The following is a 16,350-nucleotide window of genomic DNA, read 5'->3' as shown; positions in this document are numbered from 1 at the left end:
AAAAAAAAAAAAAAAAAAAAAAAAAAAAAAAAAAAAAAAAAAAAAAGTATCCATTTTCAGTCCCACTCTTTTGAATTAAGAGCCACTTTACCGATGGGCGGATAGACGAATCTACCCAATAAATATATTTAGACGATGTTTACATGGCAATTATTATAAAGAAAATTAGGGCGAGATATAAAAGAGATGCAAAAATACATTTTCAAATTGAGTTCATTGTTCATTTATTTTATAAATTCAAAGTTAAAAATTCAAGTTAAAAATTACGATGAGAATTCAAACCTTAATATAAGAACTAAAATAAGAAAACTAATTAAAAGAAAATTCAATTACTATGTCACGTTTTTCTTTTAACAAAAGTTCAGACATCAAGTCTTGGAAAAAATGCGGATTAACATTACGACTTAATTTATATAATAAAAACCAATCACCATAACACTTCTTGGCCAGTATTTGTCTTATATCCTGGACAGCCATGTGACGTGCGTTTATGCGAATTAAGTGTACACGCATAGTAGGAAAAGCGATTAACGCCAAACGGTAAATTACCTTTTGAGCTGCTAAGATTGACATGAGTACAAACCAAATCCAAAGGAAAGCAAACAGCTTTTCGTTGAGTACATTCAAAGGTAACATGCAAACAGCGTCATGGATTTTAATAGAGCCACTTGGACCATATGTATAGAAAGTGCATTTGGCCATTTTTGGAAATATTTGTGAAGAATGTTGATTCCAAAGGTGCCAATTATTAAAAGAGATAGTATACAACGCTTTCATATACTTGGACCAAAATCCATCCAGGAAGAAGTGTAGAAATATTATATTGCCAATCTGCTGAAAAAAAGTTGATAAGGTTACTGGCTCTGCCACAAAAATTTCAACTTACACTTATCATCAAATTAAGGAATTCACATATGAAGTATTTCATTGCGTATTGTTGATGTGTATTTCTGTTGTCTTTCGAAAGATACGCTTTAATCAAATTTGTATGTTTTTTATGTTCATCGATTGTTATCAATGGTGCAACTAAAATTCGAAACGATCGAACGAATGTATAAATAAACATATATATATAGTTAAGCTCTTTTGCACAAACATACCAACTGCTGAGCATAGTTGCTCCAAACGTTTATCTTCCCATATTTCCCAAAGAAAGGCTGGCATGTAAAACAATAAACCTTCTAGGAGCAAAACTACGACAACCCACTGATAATAGCGCAAATTTACATTCTCCTTGTCAAATCTCCGTGGACCAACGCCTACGGCTATTTCGTTTCTCAAATCGTCCGTTGAGCTTGGAATTAAAAAAGTGCCCATCGTCCAACAGTAAGAATGAATGTAGTTCTTAAATTTTGAGTCTGTCATACATTCAATTGGATCGCCAAAATATTGCTTAGCAGAAAGCAATAATGTAAACATCCACAAAATGACTGCTGTCCATTTAGAATGTATGAAAAATATAACATCATATATATTGGCCTTTTTTGCTTGTAGCCATTTGATAAATTCTTTTGGAAATAAAATCATTTTTACTTTGTCACAAGTGTGAAAACGTTTCCACGTGATATAACCTTCTTCAAAAAAACTTCTTTCCAGAATGAACTCTACAAGTTAAACGCAAAAGCTGCTTATAACCGTCAAAAGTCTTTTACTAGTCTTGAAACACATGTTTTATAAAATATTCAGGGTAAACACAGAGATGTTTCTGAATGATCCAGAATTATTTAAAAAAAAAAAGTCTAGTTTAGTTGCTTTGACATAAGGGACAAAAGAATTTCTAAATAATGGATTTCGAAGCGGCGGGGTGAAAACTAAAGATTTTTAATAGAAAAAAAGTGCATTATTATTTATTCATGGATGGAATTTTCCCAACGTATGTTCAGTATTTGCATGTTGTGTAATGTAGGAATGTAAAAGATTTGATATGAAATGCATTAGCGTGTAGCATATCTTCCGGAGCGATTGTTTTTAATATATTTTACAAACACCGTTAGAAAAACGAAACTTCATCTGTCAAGTTATTGCCATGGAATTTCACGCGTCTGTAATTTTTTGCTCGACAATTAAGTAGAAGACGGTAATACCCATTAGTTTTTCGTTTCGCTGGCGATATTAGAGAAAAGAAATCAACATAATTTGGAATAAGGTAACGAGGGTCTTGGAAATATTCTTCCCGCCACAAGAGAGCATGTATGCGGCACATCAACTTTAATAGCGTTAATCAGCAAACAGGTAGCGTAAGTCCGCAATTCGAACAATTCGGTAATGAGCCTCTTTCTCCCAATTTTCTGGATACTGCACTCAAATTTAAAATACCGCGTGATGTGGATATAGATAACGGAATGCATTCAACAGCTTCGAAACTGTGAGTCTTCCTATGACCACGAGGAACAATTGCTGACACAAATGTTGCGTACTTTTCAATTAGATTTGCAGTGGAGTAAAATCTTAAGTCCCTTATGTTGCAGAGCAGCTAATACTGCACCAACGAACTAATGGATATACGGAATTTTGTAAATTTCAAAAAGATACCGGGAGGCAAACGTTTAGAGAGTTCAATTACGGCAATGCGATGTACTCACCAACATTGAAGGTAATATTGCACAACCAAAATTAGGTATATGCGATAAGTTTTGTATACGCACTTACAACGATGGCAATAATGGTGCAAAGACCCTAATGTTTTTCGAGAAGGCGGCTTTACTTGCCTATTACGTGGGGGTGATAACAAAGAATTGGCTAGAGTGAAAAAAGTTGCCTCATTCTTAGTATACGCTCGATACAATTGGCGCTTGGAGATGTCATTTTTGTTAGATGAATACGCAGAAGCTTTAACCCCGAAACCACCAATATTCGATTCCAAAGAAACAAGTCCGGCTGACGAAAATGCTAATATAAACAAAAGTTCAGAAGAAGAAAATGTAGCGCAAGCATGTTAAGAACGGCTGTTTCTTTTAATTAATTCGATTATCGTTGATTATATTTAATTTCCAATCGAATATTTCGATTAAAATGAATAAACTAAATGAATAAATATTTGTTTAGATATTTGTGTATATCCCAAACAGTTGCCTACCAAATCCATAAAAAAAAAAACACTTGACTGCAGAAAGCTTTAGATAAGAAACAAAACACAAGCATCGACTCCTCCTTTACCCGGTTTCTGACACGATTTGTAAATAACACGGTTTGCCAATACACTTGTTTTACACGAATTCTTTCTTTCGGTCGTATGGTATACTTTTCTGGTCGTATGGTATACTTTTCTGGTCGTATGGTATACTTTTCTGGTCATATAGTATACAGCGGCTGTAAAGCCTCTGTCCAAGTATTTACAGTTTAAGTTTGTTCGCATTTACGATATGGTCTTTACATTGCACTCCAAGTGTACCGTAGTCATTCTGTTGACTTTCACATTTTTGCTATCTATCAGCGAAACAGTACTTTGGCGATCCGATTCAATGCATCAGCGATGAGAAACACGTCGATTATGTCAACTCTTTTTGTTGGACAATGGGCACTTATATACTAAATTACTATGATCTAAATGAACAACAAAACACAATAACAACATTATCTAATAGTAAGGATTATAAAATGCGAGATTTGGCCTTTGCTATAGCGGAAGGTAAATTGAAGATTTAATGAGGATATTTCCGCATTTATTATATGCCGTTTTTGTAGGCGTTGGCCCAGAAATACCAAACAAGACGAAGCGTGTCTATTTGCGTTATTATCAGTGGGTAATAATCATGCTCCTTATGCAATCGATGATCTTTTACTTTCCTTCCTTTTTATGGAAAGTTTGGGAGGGTCAGCGCTTGAAGCCATTGTGTGCAGATGTCGGTAAGTCCGTAGGCTTCACTAATATTCCAAGTTGTCATAAATGGGAATGAAATGTAAGGAATACATTAAGCAGATTAACCGAACGAATCAAAAATCTAACTAAATACAAGATGCAAATGAAGACAAAATTTTTTTTATCCTATGCTAAATACGACTTGTACGAAGTAAGTAAATAACGCAAAAATAAAAAAGTTTTATTTGCCTTGAGATGAATCTTGGGTATCTATCATCATAAGAATATTTTGAAATTTCTTATTTTTGAGGCTATTTTAGCTCTTTAGGTATTATAATTTTGTTTGCAGGCGAGCGTTTCAAACTTAATTTTTTTGTACTTCTACCAAGGATAGAACACAGGTGCCATGTTATAACTTTTTACCTTAATGATAAAAAAATTGGAAAAGTAAATAGACGGACAGATTAGCGGATGGACGGATGAACATAACTAGATTGTCAAAAAATCTCGCGCTGATTAAAAATATTTATACTTAGTAGGGTCTCGAAGGCCTACTTCCGGTCATTACAAATGCAGGGACATTCTTCTATTAAACGACAACGTGAAACTCACATAACGAATTATGCTTGTAGGTGCCGTCGCCTTTAATTTTATATATTTTTTTTATAATTTTAGGTTTTTTGTTCTTGCAGGAGATGCACTATTGCCGGAAGAAACCTATATGAATAAACGAAAAATGCTGCTTAAATATTTTACCGCCGACTACAAGGACCTGCATTTTTGCTATATGGCTCGATATATATTTTGTGAAATACTTTGTGAAACTTTGCCATCAGTTTTTTAAACATTGTGCTACTAGACGTATTTCTAAATGGCTTCTGGTGGAAATATATACAAGCTTGAGCGACTATACCACGTTATGAATGGTCCGAATGAAATACAATGACATCTAGAGTATTTCCGAAGATTGCTAAATGTCATATGCTCAAGTACGGTTATTCGGGTTCCGCAAACTCACTTGACATACTCTGCATTTTGCCATTAAATATATTAAATGAAAAAATTGTTGCCTTTCTTTGGTGTTGGTTCATGGCAATGACATTATTGGCTGGTCTAATATTGATATACCGCGGACTGCTTATATTTCATATGCCATTTCGTTGGCAGCTAATAAGTGCGGTTTATGTCGAAATCGCACGTACGTTGCGCGTTGGGGGACATGTCATTTGGCGATTGGTTTATACTCTTCAAAGTGAGCGCGAATATTAATCCGATACTTTTTCGCGATTTAATGCAAGAACTCTACGAGGATCATAGAAAAAAAATTTAGATTTTTCAACCTGATATTGGTATAGTATGATCATTCTGTCAGTAAAAAAAAAAAAAAAAAAATAAATAGTAAATAAGAGCATTTGTATGATAAGTTACAAAAAGTTATACATTATGAAAATTGTTGTATATATAAAAACTTATCTAATATGTTATTTAATAGGATGGAAACTATATATTATTGAATTATAAATACATTTTGTTATATCATGAATTCCTAAAAAATGAATGGATTTTGTAAATTTAAATCGATGAATACATTTGTTTTAAGTACACCGAGTTGGGTGGGCAAGAAAAGAAAGTAGGTTTTGTCACAGTGTTATCGAAATGCACCAATCTTATATGATGTGGGCGCAAATCTCTCTTGGGCAAATATCAAGGTGAGGCAAATTAACTAATTCTCTTAGAAGCTAGCAAAAATGTTAAGAAGCGAATATCTTAAAATATTGTCTTCCAGAATTTGCGAAAAACTGGCATTAGTAAAGATTATCAAAAAGCCAAGAGAGTATATCAGATGTTATAGCATATTCAGAGGCTAATCAACCGCGTGTTCTTAGCTGAAATGGAAATTCTCCATAGTTTTATCACACATTGGCAATTTTAGCGACTATGGTGCAATCCGATAAATTTAAGGACCGCCTGTAGTTATGTCGGATTTTGATAAGCTCTTACATCTTCTCTTAATAAAAATTCTATATATATTCGTCCCATCTCTAAGATTATGTTCGAAAACCATTCAGAAGATATTCAAACTAACTTTAGATTGCAATCGATCGTTGGTCGAATTTCGTGCAACAGTTCTACGCAAATACTTCGGAGATATTGTACTATAGCGAGATAATATTAAAACTATAATCGAAGCTGTATTTTTTTTATTTTTTTTTTATACCTTTCGATGCACTGATTCTCAAAGAAAACGTTTGTACACTTATTTGAATTATAACAGGATATGTTTCAATTATATATGAAGAATTTGTCAGGTGCTTGATCTATATATTTTCTACTCAAAATCTTCTTGTAAGGTCCCTTACGTCTGCTCCGTTAATTATCTTGATTTTCTTTACGTCTGCTATGAGACTCCTTAACCTTCTATTTTTTTTTTAGTAAAAAGAGCGATTATGTTCCTGCATCCAATTGTAGATATTTACTATGAGATATTTAGCGTGGTCTGGCTTGTCATTAGTGTAATGCTTAATATTACATGCGGACAGCTTTTGAGATTAAAATGCAATTAGACAAATTACGAGTCCATTACATTATATTATATTGCATTAATAGCAAAAAAACTTTTCACAATTTCTAGAAGCAGGCTTTGATCGCTTTTGAGAATAATCGCGGAAAATGAACTCCTGTTTCTCGTTCGACCGCAAAAGGGGAGAAATTAATGAGCAGCTATAGAGTCACTTTCAAACACGCAGTAAACTAAAAAGGAAACGAGTTCAAAGGAACATTTCTATCTATATTTCTAATAGTGTCCATATTGCCATTTTAGAATGCCATACAATTTGCTGCCGGTACTTTGGAAAAAATACATTCTTGTCGCGTTTGCAATACGTTCATCTATAAGAGAAGAAGAATTTTTGAGATAACAAAAGTGTTTTTAGCTTTTCTATTCGCACTTATGAGTGCGATAAAGCCAAAGCTGACTTTTTCTTCTTCCTTCTCATTGGTACCTTCTAATTTTGTGTCTCTCTTTTTCCAAACGTACTTCTCATTTCCCCGTTTCCCTCACATTCCACATATATCCAACGAAAGAAACAACCTCTCTTATCTGTAAAACGTATCCATATACTATCTAAGAGAGATTGTGATCTGAGACAATAGTTCGTTTACGGTTGAAGCAGATCATATCTGCCTTTTTCGAATGTATTAAGCACATACGATCATATATATTTGCAAGAGTTTAGTCGACACGGACAGTGATCGATATAATATTTTTACAAAAATCTATGGATTAAGGTGACCTGGAAACTTAGCAGAACTTTCTATTGCCGTTACCTTGAAGGTAAGGAAGTAATCCAAACGATGACGATCGTAATCTAGTTAAAAACTTTCAAAATTGAGGAGGTCGCGACAGCCGTATTGCTAGCCGCAGTAGTTATTTTCCCAATTATCTTCTGCGGCGAATTAATGCTGGCCCGAACAAGTCATTGATTCACATATGACGCAGTTTTTTCACGTCATCACATTTGACGTTATGAACACCGATAAATGTCATCATCAATACGTACTGGAGTCTGCGCAGGATGTCGCTTATAAGCTAATGCAGTCGCGCAAAACAATTTTTTCTATCCTTTTCTCCTCCGACTATCTAAGAAATTTCAATTCTATTTAATCTTTCATCTTTCATCTTTGTGTTTTCAAAAGGAGCGAAAAATAATTACCCAAAAATTGGACTATTTGTTATTATTCAGATGAGAAAGTAAGTATGTGTGTGCTTTACAACAGGAGGAAAATAATGAATACACATTGTGAAAAGCTGACAATGAAAAGAATAGAAGACGCCTTACTCGCCCAAATTATGCTACAAGGATTTATTAAATTTGCGTAAATATACGCAACAATCAATATCCAGAGAGACATTGATTAGACCGATCAGTTTAGAATAATTTTTTTAATTCGAACTACGCTGGCCTGTTTGTTGGTCTGTCCGTCCATCTTGTTACCTTGCGTGCAACCCAACCGCCATAAGTTGATCAAATATTGTGCATTGACATGTTTCGCACCACGAACGAACTCTATTGAACATTTTTCGCATAGCGCGGACTACAACTCTTTCGAGTACTTTCTTTTTATCATCTTAGTTTGAAAAGTTCATAAACCATGTCCTCACTACAGTGTATTACCTTTGTTTTTAAACTGATTTCATTTACATAAAATATATTCGTAATAAAAGCATAATAGACTCCTCGTAAAGACACTATGACCACAACAAACTGTCAAATAAAGGAGGATTCTATCTAGTCTAACTTTACGATAATGCCTATCCGAATTGCCTGATATTGAAGAGTGTCAGTGTGATAAGAGCTTGTCACTTTTTGAGAAAAGGTTCAACTTTTTATCGGCAAGATGGAGACGCAAATAACATTGAAAGCTCAGTAATGGTTTCAAGAGTAATTAAAAGAAACGTAACAAGATCTTGTGTTGAACGACCATTATATGACGCCATTTAGCTCATGTATGCAATAATATATATCGATTTGTCCCAATAGAAATTTTCTGATTTCTCATATATATATCGAATCATACTGTTCATATATACATATATATATATATATATATATATACATATATATTCCATGGAAAGACAAAAGTTTCCAGCATATATATGCGTAAATTTGCATTCACATTTTACATTATTATTATTATTTTACATTAAAAGAAAATCGCTTACCACATCAATACAGTTTCGATATTAATTGGGTTAATATATATTTCGTTTGTGTTGCAATTAAAAATTGCTTGCTTTGATTGCACAACACGTCTTGGCATTTCTCCTCCAGAATGCTTCAAAAATTTTGCAAATTTTAGCGAACAAATGCATTTGACTTATCGGGCTTACGGTGATTCATTTTAATAGCGCAACGGCACAAATTTCATGTTTTTCTTTCGTTTTGTAAAAAACGTTTTCATTAAAAATCCCATTGGAATTTTGTTTTTTGAAGTGTTAATGAAATATAATTAAAAAAATAATGAAACAAATATTCCTTATGTGAACAGTGCTGCCGACGTGTTTTCGATATAAAAAAAAAAAAAAGCAAACAAACAAAAAAAAAAAAAAAAACGGAATTAAATTCAAAATGTTTACAAAATTGAATGCGGCAACAGAAGAAGACAAAGGTATTTAATTCTTTGCAATAATTTCTTTCCTCAAAATTTCTATATGGAAAAGATGGAAAATAGTGTTTGGTTTTATTGGTTTATTTTCAATGAATTTTAATGAAAATATTGCAATAATTTATTATAGAAATAGAAAATTCGTTAGTGAAAAAAACGCAAATAGAAACAAAAATCAAAAATTGAATCGTTATCGTTCTCATGGTAGGAAAACGAACGCCAAGAAGCGTGAGACTTGGTGCTATAGAGTACTATTGCCTTGAAATTGCTACTATAAAGGACATCTCTATACTCATAGTTAGTACAGACGGTTCCAAATATAATTTTCGTGATTCCATTACACCTACTTACATTACTCTTCACTTTAGAAAAAAGAAACGTAATTAAAATAAAACTAATATAAACGAGAGCACAAATAATATTTCATTCAGAAGTTTAACGGACTGACACGGAGCAAGTGTATACTTCATATTACTCTAATCAAATCGCAAGTGGATTAAGTCACATAGGATCATTATCATTAAGTCACCACAAGTCGTACAACATGGGCGGGGCCTTGGTTCATTTTTCGCGTCTTTTTTTAGAAATTTAAAACCTCTGTTTCTATCAGGTTTGAATGCGATTAAAGACCAGGCTATGGATACGGGCAAATCTATTCTCAATGATTTCGATCGCAAGCCACTTAGAAATATTTTGGCAGAGCAAGGGAAAAAGGCATTAAGTAATTTAACGGAGAAAGCAATCAACAAGATATCGTCTAAATTTCAAAAAGGTTCTGGCAAAAGTAGTATAAGACATCGAATCAAAAGGAAACGACGTCACGCACAAAAGAGATCTACCTCGAAACGCACGAAAAAAATTCAATCTACGTAACAAAGTAAAAGACATATTTGCTTAGAAACTATGAGCACTCACATAGAATGTATGAAAAGTGAATTAGATTTATTTACACCATATTCTAAATACAGAAGAAGTCTCATATAATCCTATTCAATCCTTAGACAATCCTAGCTCCATAGAATTTCTCTGTCTTGGTAATGGCGATACATATCGAGACCTTTGTAGCGTTTATTTAAAGTTGATTGTTCAATTGAAGAATAAAGATAATTCTGATGTTACTGAAGATAAATGTGGCGTTGTAAATAATCTTCGGCATTCCATGTTTCGAAGCGTATCCATATATTTAAATAACGTATTGGTTTCGCAAAGTGACAACAATTATCACTACAGATCATACAAACAAACTCTACTCAATTATGGCCCTCATGCAGGTCGAACTCATTTATCATGTTCTGGATGGTATCCAGATTACTACACCGGCGAAATATTTCATGATGGTAAAAAACAATTAACCGAATTGTTTGATAAGAGTAACAAAGTTGAATTGTTCGGAAAGCTGCATGGTGATATTTTTAATCACTCTAAACTCTTGCTAAGTAATGTTGATTTGCGCATAATAAATTTAATTTGGAAAAATCATCATTTTATTTAATGCAAAATCCTGCCAAGGAAACGCAGCTTAAGATATTGGAAGCACAATTGTTTATGAATCACATATTAACTATTAATAACAACCAGGAATACTGGTTGCTCATCATAAAATATTACAAACGAAAGCAGCTTTATATCCATTTAATAAGGTAGAAGTTAAAACATTCACTCTGTATCCTGGATACCATACCCTATCATTAGATAATTTTGTCATAGGACAACTTCCGACATTTTTAGCTTTTCGTATGGTTTACAATAGCTCTTATTCAGGCGATCGAACAGCGGATCCTTTCAAGTTCGAGCATTTTTATTTGCAACGGTTTAATATGTCAGTCAATGGTGTTCAAATACCTTCTCAACCATTTGAATTCGATTACTCTACAGAAAAATTAATATCAACCAGAGCCTTTAGCATGCTATTCAAATCATCTGGAATTAATCACTCAGATCGTGGTCTTCATATAAATAAGAAACTTTTTGAAGATAACTGCTTTATACTAGCGTTTGATCTCTCCGCTGATCAGTATAATAACGATTTGTGTGCTAATATTTTAAGGCAAGGAAACATACGCATTGAAGGCAAATTCGCTCGGGCATTAACATCAGCTGTAACTTGTATAGTTTACTGCGAGTATGATTCGATGTTAAAGATTGATAGAAACAGAAACGTGAAAATTACGCTTTAAAATGAATACGATACAAATAGAACAAGCACTTAAGGCAAATCAATCTGGAATCAAAGAAGTATTTTCACGGTGTTTTCCCAGCTAATAATTTATTACGGAAAGTGAGCTCTAAACCTGCTATTATAATAGCAAATACAGACTACTCTAATCAACCAGGAGAGCATTAGGTGGCCTTTTATTTTAATTCTAAGTTAGGAGCGGAATACGTTGATTCATACGGTCAACGACCATTGAAGAAAGAATTTTACAATTTTTTAAAGAGAAACTGCGACACGTATATATGTAATAAACAGCAACTCCAAGGATACTTTTCAAGCGGACACTTGCGGACATTATGCCTTGCTTTATAGCTTATATAAGAGTCAACGAAAAAGTTTAAATGCTTATCTCAAACAATTTAGTACAACTGACTACAGCTTTAATGTTAAGAAAATACTCAAACTATGTAAAAAAGAATTTTTAATAAAATAAATTAAAATTTCATTCTTTATTTTCATTTGGTATAAACTCAAAAAATAGGGGCATTAGCTATAGATTTGTCTCTTCCCCGAAAGATAATATGTTGGATATTATTTTCCTTTAACTTTTTATACGGATTCTTGGATGGGAATACTTGACTAAGACGCTAAGACGGAAGAAATATCCAGAGTAGCTTTCCCTCTCGTGATTCCAAATAAAGGGCAATCTTTTCTCCATATTGTGTTGCTTTTGCCTTACATCCGACTATTTTATAAGATGCATCAGTTAATAACTCATCTACCTTTGTGTATCCTTGTCCTGATTTTTTCCATGCGTCATTCAGAGTCTGCAGAAAGGTCTATTAAAAACATTTAAAAAAATTATTAAATTTTTAGAACGATTATATGAAATATATTTATCCGCCTGAGTGGCCGAGTACGCAAGAGTCTCGACTAGCAACTCAATAGTCGTGGGTTCAAACCTCAAGTGCGGTAGAGTTTTTTAATAAAAGCCGATAGCCCCAGATGCTAGTGCTTTAAGACTTTAGTCTTAGAATTTATTCTCTGGCTAAATTTATAATAATAATAATAATAATAATATTTCTTTTGTTTCTTGTTTCTTACCATGGCTTTTGTTGTATTGATGTTGTAGTTCTTTTTTCAATCACGAGTTTGAAGCTACTAACTAAAATTCAGTTTATAATTTATTTTTATAGATTTCTGGTCACATTCGCTGTAGTTATTAGAAGAATAAAAATAAAACATAAGTTTAATTATTATTTATTTGTTTAATACTTTATTGTAGTAAACTATCCAAATTAATCTTAGAAATTTCATTATTGAAACTATCGTCTAAAAGTCTGTTGTAGTCCGTAGTAACTGTAGATATATTAATATTTAAGAGTTAGTCATTGAAGCTATCATTGAAATAATGATCATAGCTTTCAATTGGATCGGAAAGTGTTTCAGTTTGATATCTGAGGTCGTAATTCGGAGTCTCGCTTTGAAGGAATTGGTCCATTTCATTATTCGCCATGAAAATTGATTGGGAGACGGTTGCCCAATTAAACTCCGACCCTTCAGAAATTTGAGCAACTTGAAGACACGAGATTGGATTATATGTACTAGCTTGTGTTGATACAAAAATTTCCAGATTGTCCTCATTATCATCAGAAACTGAAATAATCTCTGAAGTTTGTGACGGTAAAAAGATTACTGAGTCCAATGTCCATCTGAGAATTTGTAATTTTCAGTCATCATCATTTCCGCAGTAGATTGATTCTCGTATTCCGTTGATAATATTGATAATAATGATGGTGATATGCTATTGTTGTTCCTTGGTTCCATGTTAATTTTTTTTATTCTTATTTAAAGTAATTAACTCATTAACCGATTTGCTGGTTTTAGTATTTTTGAAAGTAACTAAAGAGAAAACTCTGCTTATATAGGATAGAAATGTTGGTGAACTTACCTTCAAGCGTTATCTGTAAAATTCCATCTGTCTTTTATTTTTCTCTATAAATACTTTGAAGTGTGGTCATAAATACCGTTTGACTTGACCTTTTTCTTTTTATCATTTATAATGCACCATAATACTAGTTCGTTTTCCATTCTCAGCGGGGTATTTATACTAATGGAAATAGTGATAATAAAAAATAGAACTGAGGAAGGATCATGAGACGTGTAAGTGTTCTGTAATGCGATATGGTGAAATAGTTGCATCACCAAGAGTGCACTTAATTTTTTTCTTCGTGGAAATTTGTGTAGACATGTGTATGGACGACCGTGTCCCTTTTTTTATAAATATATATATATTTTTTTGTTATCGGAATCGTAAATAAAGTACGTCCTTGAAAGAATCCTTTTTGGTTTGGTGATTAAGATGTGTGTAATGAAGAGATGTGTTCGTGGGAATTTTTGTAGAGGCATGCATGCACGATCGTGTTTCTTTTATGATATTTTCTTATTATCGGAATCGTAAGTAATGTGTGTTCTTGAAGAAATCGTGTTTTGGTTTGGTCATTAAGATGCGTGTAATGAAGAGAAGTGTTTGTGTGAATCTGTGTAGACATGTGCATGCACGATCGTGCTTCTTTTTTCATGTACGATTGTGAAGGGAATAATAAATAATTCATGGGGAGGATAGGTTTTTCGTTTGTGTACGAGGATGTGTGTAATGGAGGTAAGATTTATGGGAGATAAGTGTTTGTTAGCGTCATATGAGGGAGTGTAATCGGAGAAGGAGGGACATTATGAAATGTGATCGTTGGCGTTGGAATCCGTCTTGTGAGGGTAAGCGGAGTGTCATGTGGAATGTATAGTAGACGTGAGGGATGGTTTTGTGTGTGTGCGTGTGTGTGGATCCGGGCATGTCTGGCGTTTTGAGCGGGGAAGTGTGCGGACATTATTTCCCCCATATATATATTACTATGGATAACGAAAAAAATTCGTCGAAGTAGTGGAAGCTTGAGGACTACACTCTAAGGATTTCGGACAAATATTTAAAGTCACACTTCCCTAATAAGTTCCGATCACTTTTCAATAACAAGATCAGTAGAATTTTGTCTAAGAATATTTTCCTTTACTTACCTTTAAGGCCAACCGATGTATTATAATATATAAGTGATTTTTATAACGTTGTGCCTGACTCGCTTGTTAGCTCAACACGAAAATCATTGTTTTCCTCATCTTTACTGAGCATATCTCAGAAATATCTATTTATACCTGTCATCTTTGGGTTGTAATGAAGTCAATCGCCATCACATTTTGATTTCGATTTTTCTCGAGTCAGGAATATGTTGCTGTTTTCGTTTTTATATTCTTCACATCATATGTTATAATGTTTGTCATATCTTTAAAAAACCAACCGATAGGATATTTGTGTAAATTTATGTATGGGTTGGTGCATGAATGTCCGTTAACGCTATAAAGAGACAAAATTGAAGAAAATTTTTGTGATTTTTCATTTTTATTCGGTACAACGGTGTACGTAGATTTTTTCAAAAATGCCCCTGCAGTAATAAAATAACATTTGCTATGATGATGATTGTCAGCCATTGTCAATGGCTTTCATTGTTGTTGTCATTATTAATGGCAATGAGCATTTTATATGTTTGTCAGTATAAACTCTCTTATTATATTATAGTTACTACAAAGTGTGCGAAAGATATTTTTATTATTAATATTTTTCCTTTATATTTTGTATATTTTGTCCACTCACTACACGATTATATTATTAAAAATGAACAAATTTTATATACTTCGAAAATCTGATGAAAAAGGCAAAATTTAAAACTTTCGAAGTCACAATGAAAGCAGATTGACTGTCAGTTTCCCTAACCATTAATTTGTCTGAGTATCACTTGGTCTTGTGATCGTTAGTTCACCTAAATATAGGTTCGCCTGCTTGTTTATTAACTCTTTCGTCCTTCAGCCCATCTTCTGTCCCGTTGAGTGTAACATTGTTCGGGTGCGCGTTTATCCCTCGCTATACTTGAATTATTCAATTTACATTCATATATACTGTAAGTTGATAGTAACTAATTGAAGTTGCTATTCAGTAGACAACGTCACCCACCGAAGCAAATGTTCAGCTTAAGACATGTGTTATTTTCGTACAACTTTTGCATGATGCCTAAATAAATAATGGAATCTTTCTTATTGTTATAGTATTTCCTGCTCAAGTTTATAGTTCGTGACCGATCTCTTTACCTTATACAATGAAATGATAATCTTAATAAGCAGTTTATTTATACATCGAAGAATATGTACCAATGAAAATTGAGAAAATCAATCTTCATATATTAACAATACAGAATTAGTCGCTGTGATCTCGGCACATTCGAGAAAACAGGAAGCTATCTGAAAATTGAAAAGCATTCTTCGCAATCGTTGAGCATAAAAAGTACTATACTTTTCCAGATTGACTTGCAAAAAAAAAAAAACAAAAAAAAACAAAAAAAAAACTCTCTTACCTAAAATGAATGTGATTTCGTCATTTGTCTTTTAACACTTTATCGCAAACGAAATGTTGTTAACATTTTCATTCAGTAAGAGTTAGAGCGAAATTTCGAGCATCTGTTAAATATTTATTGAATAACCTGGTACAACGTTTCTCACACAATAAACACATTCTTGTCACCCTTAAGTGTTCTAATATACCATTTGGTATTCTATTGTTAAGTTCACCATCAACCGACAAACCAACCAACTATAGCTTCCTTGTGGTGAAATCAATGTTTGTTGATATGATTGCGGGTATTTACTATGCTATCCACTCCACTATTATGTAGGTGTGTGTAAGTAGATATACTGTTACAGTTATCAACTGGAAATTGTAGTAAAATCTTTTAAAGAATGCGTTTGTGTTTTCTGTCTGACAGAATGCAATTTACTCAAAGATTAAATAAGAGTCAATAGTTTACTCGCTTTCTACAAAAAAGAAGAGAGCAATGAAAATGAAAAAATACTGATTCAATGAGGGACTTAAAGCAAATATTTCCTTTATGAAGAAAGTCAGAGAAAGACGAGAAAAGAAAAAAAAAAGAAAACAGAGAAACGTTAAAAGAAGGAAATTAAAGGGAGAAAAATAAAACAGTAACTGGGATTTAAAAAAAAAAACAAGTAATTGTCACACAAATTCCAAATATTCTAACAACATAGTCGCAATGGCAACGTCAAATTCGGTTACAGAAAGTCGCATTAAGTTGTCTACACGTCCATGTTGTGTTAATCTTTGTAGAAAATCGGC

At 33.1% G+C, this 16,350-nt stretch overlaps 2 protein-coding genes and 1 pseudogene across 10 annotated transcripts in view; 2 read left to right on the top strand and 1 right to left on the bottom strand.

The window, feature by feature from the left end:
• LOC119636761 (cyclic nucleotide-gated cation channel alpha-3) overlaps positions 1–16,350 on the top strand; it is a 247,546-nt gene that overhangs the window by 126,251 nt on the left and 104,945 nt on the right. The window lies entirely within an intron of this gene.
• LOC119636763 (innexin inx4-like) lies at positions 456–1,620 on the bottom strand. The gene is made up of 2 exons (XM_038032361.1): positions 1,101–1,620; positions 456–1,026 (listed from the first exon to the last, which is right to left on the bottom strand). Exons 1-2 carry the CDS (start codon positions 1,525–1,527, stop codon positions 878–880), a joined length of 576 nt encoding a protein of 191 aa, XP_037888289.1. The 5' UTR covers positions 1,528–1,620; the 3' UTR covers positions 456–877.
• Positions 2,799–5,129, top strand: LOC119636260 (annotated as a pseudogene).

Source organism: Glossina fuscipes, unplaced genomic scaffold, assembly GCF_014805625.2.
Source record: "Glossina fuscipes isolate IAEA_lab_2018 unplaced genomic scaffold, Yale_Gfus_2 28, whole genome shotgun sequence".
Lineage (NCBI taxonomy): Eukaryota > Metazoa > Arthropoda > Insecta > Diptera > Glossinidae > Glossina > Glossina fuscipes.
Note: the sequence above shows the minus strand (reverse complement) of the source record. Positions and strands in the feature narration are given on the sequence as shown.